The sequence below is a fragment of the Meriones unguiculatus genome, chromosome 8 (assembly GCF_030254825.1).
Source record: "Meriones unguiculatus strain TT.TT164.6M chromosome 8, Bangor_MerUng_6.1, whole genome shotgun sequence".
Taxonomy (NCBI): Eukaryota; Metazoa; Chordata; class Mammalia; order Rodentia; family Muridae; genus Meriones; species Meriones unguiculatus.
The window spans coordinates 68,289,909-68,299,121 of NC_083356.1; the positions used below are offsets into that span (position 1 = coordinate 68,289,909).

The 9,213-nt window shown below is 50.3% G+C and overlaps 1 protein-coding gene across 1 annotated transcript; it reads left to right on the top strand.

Annotated features, from left to right (window-relative positions):
* The first annotated feature begins 2,545 nt into the window (after positions 1-2,545).
* Lcn6 (lipocalin 6) lies at positions 2,546-7,989 on the top strand. The gene is made up of 7 exons (XM_021641043.2): positions 2,546-2,667; positions 2,861-3,000; positions 6,557-6,627; positions 7,013-7,123; positions 7,329-7,430; positions 7,642-7,667; positions 7,837-7,989. The coding sequence occupies exons 1-7, from the start codon at positions 2,575-2,577 to the stop codon at positions 7,837-7,839; spliced, it is 546 nt and encodes a 181-aa protein (XP_021496718.1). The 5' UTR covers positions 2,546-2,574; the 3' UTR covers positions 7,840-7,989.
* Positions 7,990-9,213: the final 1,224 nt, after the last annotated feature.

The window sequence follows — 9,213 nt, forward strand, 5'->3', positions numbered from 1 at the left end:
GAAGAAATTGCCACATAGACTGGGGATAGGGAAATGACAGCATACACACAATGCCAGCCATACCTTGTAACAGTAGAGAACCTGGGGCCAGGTCTGATTTGATATGTTAAATCACCAGCTGCTTTTTTGTTTGTTTTTGTTTTTGTTTTTTGAGACAGGGTTTCTCTGTAGCCTTGGTTGTCCAGGACGATATTTGTAGACCAGGCTAGTCTCAAACTCAGTGATCCACCTGCTTCTGCCTTCCTGAGTGCAGGGATTAAAGGAGTGAGCTACCACACCTAGTTACCTGCCTATTTTTTTGTATGTTTGTTTGTTCATTTGTTTTGATTTTTTTTTTGAGACAGGGTTTCTCTGTGTAGCCCTAGTTATCCTGAAACTCACACTGTAGACCAACCTGTCCTCAAATCAGAGACTCATCTGCCCCTCCTGGGATTAAAGGTGTGTGCCACCACTGCCTGGCAATGTATTTCATGGCCAGCATGGTTGCAGTTTTCTTTAGGGGCATAACTTTTGCAAGATGGTGAAGAAGAAGAAAAAGCCACAGTATCCCACCCTGGCCCGATTCTCGTGGACATTCCTAACCTATACCACGTTTTATGGTTTCTGGTTGCTTCTGAGAACTTCCAAAGGTGGCTTTGCCAGTGAGCACTGTGCTCAGAGCTGTTTTCAGTCTGCTTTGGAAGAGACAGGCATCATCATGGCTCTGCTTTTCCTGTCTACTTTCTTCCCTGCTGCTTCTTATTCCGTTGCCTTAGGCCCATGTGTTTTGGTTAGAAAATGTGTTTTATAATGATTGTCAGAGACGGGCATGGTGGTGCACTCCTGTAATTCCAGCACTAGCGGAGGCAGAGGCAGGCTGATCTCTGAGTTTGATGCCAGCCAGGTCTACAAAGTGATTCCAGGACAGCCAGAGCTATACAGAGAAACCCTGTTTCAAAAAATAAAATAGACAGAAGCCAGGCAGTGGTGGTCCATGCCTTTAATCTCAGCATTTGCAAGGCAGAGGCAGGTGAATCTCTTGAATTTGAGGCCAGCCTGTTCTACAGGGTTAACAGTACTGTTCTGAAGATTAGGACGGGAATTTTGGAGCAACTGTCTTCCTATGAGAAACTTTATTTTCTTCTATCAGGAATCTAGGACATCAGCAGCCAGGAGCCATCCTAATCCAGGGTCAAGAGCTGGTTCCTCCGGGTTACTGAGCTAGACAAAACATGTAACTGACTTTTATACTTTTGGCCGGTCCACTTAAATCCAACATAACTCAAATACCAAGTCAATGCAGATGACAAAAATTTCTTATAATCAAGCTGCTACTGATCAGTCAGGGTGGCAGAACAGTCTCGGGAGCTGAACTGCTACCCTGAAGAGACGTTGTACAGCATATTGAAAGGATGAAACTGTAAAGCGAGGAAAATTGGAGTGGGCTGTAGCATTGCTCAATGATATTTTGACACAAGGGGTTGAGCAAGGGAGTTTCCATCAATCAGGATAGGAGTTGGTTCCTGGGCCTGACCCTGCCTTCCAGCAAGATGAAGTTGTCCTTGAAATGTCTGGACTCAAACAACTGTCTCTTTACAAGTTGTCACTGAGACATCTGGACTCAGATAACTGTCTCTTTACATGGAGGCAAAATGAGAGTTTCAGTTTGCTTTGTGATGGGTTCTGAGCACCTTTGAGCTTGTTGCTCTGCAAAAGTGCCCAGAACTTGGGTGAGTGAGAGATTAGATGAGCAATCTCAGGGAGGATGTGCCTAAGGTCCTGGCTGGAGGCAGGATCCCCTAACCACCTTCCCCTCCCTTCTAGTATGGTGGGCCAGGTACATCCCACCCAGAACATCTGCTCTTGATAGCACCTCCGATGACCTGATGGTGGCTAGCCCAGCTGCAGACAGCTCTCAGGGGAGTCTTGGGGACCAGGCCTCAGACAGCTTTTGAGGGCCTAAGGGTCTTGTAGACATAGCTGGAGATGGATGGGGAATGAACAGGCTGAGGAAGGGCACAGAGGGCAGTCTGTGCAGGCCTGGCTGCTGGAGCCAGTAGGAAGCAGAAGGTCCACAAAGCAGAGGGCTGTGTGGGGAGCTTAAGAAATCTTTGCAGTAGCTTTTTATATTTTTAAAATTACTGAGACAAAAGATATCTGAAACTGCAGTTTCTGGACAGAATCCCTGTGCCTGGCCAGCACGGACTTGGACATGACCTTAGCTCTGGCCTACTTGGCCTCCCCATGAAGAGCAGACTCAGCTGGGCAGAAGGCAAGGTGGCTGGCTTTAGGAGGCTTACTCCTGAACCTTCCTGGAGAAGGAAGTGTGGACTGAGTGGGGAGCTGGCACCGTACTGTTGATTAGAACAGGTTCCTGGGCCTCTCTTGTCTCTGCCACAGGTTGGAGTTGGGCACCAAGGTTTAACAGTGACCTCCTCCACCCCAAATAATTTTGCTTTGTGAAAGGTCAGGATGAAATGCTGACTAGGCAGTTAGCGGCTGCCCACACTGAGGCACTCAGTCATATAAACTGTTTCCTGGTTTGGAGATGGCACTTTCTGGGCTGTCCCGTGGTGTGCCTGGAGCTCCGGGAGAATGAAGGCGATGCTTCCGACTGCTGCTCTTCTTGTGTTGGTCTCTGTGCCCTGGGTGAAGGCAGTGTGGTTGGGAAGACTGGACCCTAAGCAGGTAACAGCCTTCCTGGGCCGTTAGTCCTAGGGGCCAGGCCCCACCTTTGAGGCTACACAGCTTTTGGGTTCTTAAGAGTCAATTGGAAAAGCATGGATGGAGGTAGTTAGACTGCATGAGGGGTGTTAGAGTTGTTGGACAGAGGGGGCTTTGAGGGAGGAGAGCCAGGAGTCTCAACCAATGCTTCCTCTAGCTCCTCGGGCCCTGGTACATCCTGGCTGCGGCCTCACGTGCAAAGAACTTCATGGTGGAGAAGGACATGAAGAACGTGGAAGGGGTCATGGTGTCTCTTACTTCAGATAACAAACTGAGAGTTCAATCCTCCCGGCACGGGTGAGTAGACAATTCCTGTGCTGTGTGGCTGTCCAGTCTTCCTCAGAAGGAGCCCCTTCGCCAGCTGGGCTACAGGGCTTGTCTACCTGGTTCAGGTAGAGGCCTGAACTCAGACCTCCATGCTCCCTAGTTCTGTGTGCTCTCCAGAGCAGGCTCCCCATCTCCTGGGCTCACCACCTTAGTCTCTTCTTCCCCTGAGCCCCCCACAGTGGTGTTCTCCCCACATCTGTTGCACTTTCTTCCTTTCCCTGCTGGACTCTGACTCATTCATTTTCTGCCAGCCTCTTGAGTCTGTGCCCTGGCCTCTATACGCCTTTATTCTTGATGGTCAGCTGGCCCTGGTCAGCATGAAGCCCGTTTTCTCTGAGTCTCTTGGAGCATGTGGAAGCTGGTTTACATATTTGGTCTTCAAGGCCACCGGCTTGGTCACAGAATCAGTCTCTTCAGGATGGAAGTCAGCAAAGCCTCATGTCAGACTGGCCTGTGGGGTCAAGTTGGCCTTGTCTAGTGGAGTGACACACACAGCAGGCTCAGAGGTGCCTAGTGAGACTGGTGAGGAAGTAGGATGAATGTCTCTCTCTCCCCTAGCTGTCCTGGAACTCACTCTGTAGACCAGGATGACCTCGAACTCAGAGGTCCACCTGCCTCTGCTTCTGAAGTTCTGAGATGAAAGGGATTTGCCACACTGCCAGACTAGGAGCAGTTTCTCTTAAATGTGGCTCAGTTGGTCTGGCAGGCTGACTGCACAGTGAGAACATTAGCCACTGAGGCAGACTGGAGCTCAGAGAAAGCCTTGTCTCCTCCTGAGACATCTCCTAAGTGTGCTTGAAGGACATGGCAGGGTCCCTTTTGCCCATGGGCCTGGGAGGACATGAAGGAGCAGGTTTCACTTAAGGTCTCTTCCATGTAGCTTCCATGAACACCGGACCACACAGATCTGGCCAGGTTGCTCAACAGGGAATGGATGGGTGAGTTCCTGTGAGGCCAGCAGAACAAAGCTCTCCCAGGCATCTGGAGAGTTGTGAGCCCACGCAGGGTGGGATGGGTTTTAGAAGAGTCAGGGGTATCCTGTATTTTGTTAGTACTTTGTCTGTTGGTCTTTGATTTTATTGGATGAATAAAAACCAGAGTCTTAAAGGCAGATGACTGACTCCCTTTCGTCCTCCTGTTTTGGCCAGCCAGGACTTTTGCTTTCCACTTTCAAGAGTCCTTTGTCACCCTGTGTCAGAGCAGTCAGTCAATGCCACCTACTACACTATCCACCTCCCCAAATGGAAACTTTGTCCCCAGGTGATGACAACTTTCCATCACTACAGAAAAATACTCGAGATAAGCAATTTATAAGGATGGAAGGTTTACCTAGGCCCGTGAATTCAAGGTTTCAGTCCTTGGTTACCCACTGACCCTGTTGCCTTGAGACTATAGTAGCTTGGTGGAGAATACATGGAGGAGGCAGCTCTCTTTTGTGGTGCTAGGAAAAAGAGAAGGAAGAGGAGGAGGAGCAGGAAAAAGAGTCATCTCAATATCCCTTTGAAGGACATGTCTCAAGTGACCAAATTTCCTTCCACCAGGCTTTACCTCTGCCCTCTAGTATTGGCAGAGGCAACAAGCTTACAACACATGGCCTATGGGCACATTCCAGATCCACACTGTAGCATCCAGTATCACTGGATCTCCGTCCCCTCGCCAGCAAATGATACTCCCCTGTGCTTTCCGTCTCCCCATCCAAGGACTGGAGACCCCAGAGAAATGTCCTGTAGTGATTGGTTGTTTTAGCCCACACCATCCAAGATTCATCCATTCTGTCTTTCACTAGGTGACACCCCACTATGTGGATGGGTCATATCCATTACCCACTGGTGGGTGTTTGAGTCCTTCCCTTCCACCTGATGGAATAGTATGACTGTTAGGAATAGTGAACAAACCCAGCCTGTGTGTTCAGTTCTTTGGGGACAGACCCAGGAATGGGCTCTCCCAGTTAACCCTGAGGTACTCTGTACTTCCCCACAAAGTGTGGTACCTTCCTTCTCTTAGCCAGTGTTATACATGGACACTTAGGTGGCCTCCATCTTCTGCATTAGAAATGTGGAGGCAGCGAGCTTTAGTAACACGGCTTGCCCTAGAAGTGACGTGCAGGTGTCAGTGTATCTAGCTGGCCATTCTTTGTGATCTTCTGCCCCCATCAGCTGGTTCTGACCTCTGCTCCTCTCATCTTACAAAGCCCACACTGTAGACAAGATGAGCTTGAACTCCTGATGCCCCTGCAGGGGTAGAAGGTGTGGGTGGCTCACCACATCCCATCTGGCAAATGTGCTTGTTCCTGGCACTGAGCAACACCAACATGAGCATGTCTTTCTTGTTTCCTTCCTAGAGAGCTCTCTGCAAACATTCTGCATATTTTTCTCCAGAATGTTTTTTACTGGTTTGTGAGAAGAAAAATTTTAGCAATTAGTCTGTGATAAAGAGTAGTTTCCGGATATGGTGGTGCACACCTGTAATCCCAGCACTTGAGAGGCAGAGACAGGTGGATCCTGTGATTTTGAGGCCAGCCTGATATACAAAGAGTCCAGGATAGCCAAGGCTACACAGAGAAACCCTGTCTCGAAAAACAAACAAGATAACAACAGAAAAACTAGTTATGAATGTATTTCCCAGATTGTTTGTTTTTTATGTGGGGGGAGGGCTTTTTCAAAAGAAATTTGTGTGTGAATATTTTAGCTGCATGCGTGTTTGTGTACCATGTGTATGCCTGGTGCCCACAAGCGCCAGAAAAGCATCTCATGGCACTGGAGTTGCAAATGGTTGTGAGCCACCATGTGACTATTAGGAACCAAAACTGTGTCCTCTGCAAGACCAAGTTCTCTTAACGGCTGAGCCATCTCTCCAGGCCTGAAGGAAACTTTTTCCGTATGAGAAGTTTTTATTTTTGTACTATGTGTACACCAGCCTTGGCTCCTGAGGGCTCTAGGTGCCATGACATAGGTGAAGGGCTCCTTTCACTTTCTGGTACTTCTAAAATTTGCCTAGGGCAGAAATGTGAGGTACAGGTAAGCTGTTGTGCAGCCCCATACTGGTGAATTAGGACCTTTGTCATAGACACATCTGCTTCCTGTGTTTTAGTTTTCTACTCTGTTCCTTTGATCTCTTTGTTGTGGATCCAAGGTGTGCCTCCTTATTTAGCACACCAGCTTATGCTGTTTTTTTCTTTCAGAACCTCCCAGCATCTTTCCTTGTGGATACCATGTTCCCAGCAATCTTTGAACCCGCCTGTTTTGCCCAACATATCCTCTTGCCCTTCTCTTGTGTTTGCTCACCTCAGAGGCTGACACCTTGGAGGATTTCCGGATGGTGTCTTCTCACTTGATGTCTCTTGAGCCCTCGGCACCCAACAGTGTGGGTTCTTTGGGAAGTGAAGGAACTGATGCTTCTCTAGCCCCAGGATGGGCCTTCTGGGTAACCCAGGCACTATGAAAGAGGTGAACTCCCTTTAAGGACTTCCCCGCTGTAGGGCCAGTTGTGCCTCTCAGAGGCCTTCCTCCCTCTCATTGTTTCCTAGGCCAGATGGGTGTAGCCAGAGCACCGTGGAGCTGCTGAAGCAAGGTTCCCGATGGGTGTTTGAAAATCCCTGTGAGTATGATGCTCCTGGGACCTGCTCATCAGATCGCCATGAAGGCCAGCCCCTGTGCGTCCCCAGGCTGCAGTTGGCAGGGCCAGGCCTGGCAGCAAGGAGGCCACTCTGCTTAGGACTGGAGAGGGTGACCCATCTGCTTTTTAGTCACCCCAGGCTGAGCTGGGATAAATACTCACCTGTCCACCTGTCTACTGGCAACCAACAACTGCTTCTTGCTGACATAATATAAGGACCAAGGACCTGGGGACAGAGCTAAAGACCTTTGCTGAGGTTGGATAGGGTCTTATCCTGAATCTGCTCCCTTCTTAATAGCCAGCCTCAGTTTCATGCCTGGTTGGCCCTGTTCACCTTGCCACCCTGGATCCTTCCTTTGCTTTCTAGCTCTGGGTGTACTGGATTATCGAGTACTGGGCACAAACTTCAAGGACTACGCTGTTATCTTCACACAGCTGGAATTTGGGGATGAGGCCTTCAACACAGTGGAGTTGTATAGTAAGTAGGGCCAGGCAAGGTTGCTCAGGGTCGCTGGTGCTCCCAACCCAGGTACTCTGTGCCCACAGCTCCTAGTAGGGAACATACAGGGCCAAGCCCTAGCCACCCTGAAGTTGGCTAGGGATTGGGGTAAGAAAGGGGCAGGGGGCACAGCCACACTCTGCATACTCTGGTCACCTCTTAGAAGCTGCTCCTTTGTGCCTAGGTCGGACAGAGATGGCCAGCCGCGAGGCCATGCAGCTGTTCACCAAATGGAGCCAGGGCCTGGGCTTCTTGTCCCAACAGCAGGCCCAGCTACAGAAGGACCGTGAGTGTCACTAGTATAGGCCACAGGGGAGCTCAGGCAGCACTGACACACATAGGGAGTGACTAGGCTGGTAGTGGTTTGTGGTGCTTAGAGGAATCACTTATGTCTGTCATAGTCAGGTTGTATGGACAGCCTCTTTACAGAGGCTGTGGGCAGGGTCCTGGGAACTACTACAACCCCATTCTCACAACTGGCTTGGTTCTTCTTACAGTCACTTGTGCAAAGAAGATTCTCCAGGTAGGCCACCTTTTCATGCAACACTCCTGGTTCCTTGGGGAGCAGGAAGCAAGGCTCTGGGTGGACCATCTTCAAGGTCTGTGTAGCCCATGGCTCTGCTGGTGGGCAGACTGAAGGTGGGGATGATGGCTATCACCTGCCCAACCCCAACATTTGCCCTGGTTTTCAGTGAGTGCCCCACTCTGGAGATAAGCACCACAGCATCCTGGCGTCCTGGTGGCGGTGGGCAGGCGGTGTCTGCTCGGTGGCTGGTGTACTGTTGCAGGTTAGCTGCTCCCCTAGGCTCTTGCTTAGGTTGAAAATAAAGTGATTTCACAAGTAAGCCTACCACAGTGTGTCTTCTCTGGGAGTGGGATGGTCCCTGTGCAGTGAAAGAGGATGTGGCCATGGAACCATAAAGCCAGCTCTGGACAAAAGAATTTGCTGCACTCAATGTTCCTTCCCAGAGTTCTTGAACCCAAAGATAGGGCTGGTGGTTTTTCACTGGGGTCAGGATATAGCCCCTGGAATGGCAAAGGCTGAGGTGCCTGGCTAGACAAGAGCTGTGTTGATAGGTCAGGACACTGTGAAGGCATCCAGGGAATACCAGAATCCTGGACAGGGTCCAAACATCTGTGAACTACAAAGCAGGAGGACACACTGAGTTGCACAGTAGGATAGCATAGCTAACACCCACCAACAGCCTAGCGGGGAGTCAGCGTCCACAGGCTGCCTAGCAGGAGGACACGGAATCCACAGACTGTCTAGCAGGGAGGTCAGTATCTAAGGCTTCCTAGCAGAGAGATGCAGCTGGGGCTCTAGGTCTTCTTTTTCTGCCTATGGCTCCAGCTGCTGGCTGGGAGTGGGCATGGGGGTGATGGTGGTACTATGGAACTCTTAAAGGTCTGAGCCTGCAGGCACTCGTTACAAATGGGATATTTGGTCTGGAAATGGTGAAATGATGTCATCTATTGGAAAGTTAACACATGGGGGAGGGAGAAAAGCTTAGGCACACAAGAGTTCTCTCTCTCTCTCTCTCTCTCTCTCTCTCTCTCTCTCTCTCTCTCTTTCCCTGACCTGGTCATCAGCATCCCCTTAGGCACTATATGTAGCCTTGGGGAGGAAGCCCCAAAGTTAATGCCTAGAGGCCACTGTTCCCTCCCTCCTGTCCTGTATGCATACCTGCCCAAGGGGCCAAGAGGCTAGTCTCAGACACTCTAGGCTTCTGCCTCTCACCTGGGCTAGGGTTATGAGAGTTCCAAGGCACCCAGTGCTAGGTGGGACAATCCAGGCTGCAGTGGCATGTAAATGTGTGTGTCGTTCTAGGCCTTCAGTGGTGAGGGATATGAGGACCAGCCTCCTCCATATGGCTTCTGAGAACACTAAGGTGTTCATCTTCAGAGGCCTCCCAGGCAGGCAATGTCAGCTGAAACCAGCAACAGCCAGGCTGAAGCCCTCAGAAGGAGGGGCAGAGCCTGAAGCCACAGCTGCCCACTGCTTACCCCACCCATCCCAGCACCCTGAGGCTCCGGGGTGAGTGGACACTACAACAGAGCAGACACAGCAC

Bases quoted from the DNA above. Each gene is read 5' to 3' on its own strand.
- Lcn6 (XM_021641043.2), top strand. From the start codon at position 2,575: ATGAAGGCGATGCTTCCGACTGCTGCTCTTCTTGTGTTGGTCTCTGTG. The intron at 2,668-2,860 runs GTAACAGCCTTC...TGCTTCCTCTAG, and splicing joins GAAGACTGGACCCTAAGCAG to CTCCTCGGGCCCTGGTACAT. The intron at 7,124-7,328 runs GTAAGTAGGGCC...CTTTGTGCCTAG, and splicing joins CAACACAGTGGAGTTGTATA to GTCGGACAGAGATGGCCAGC.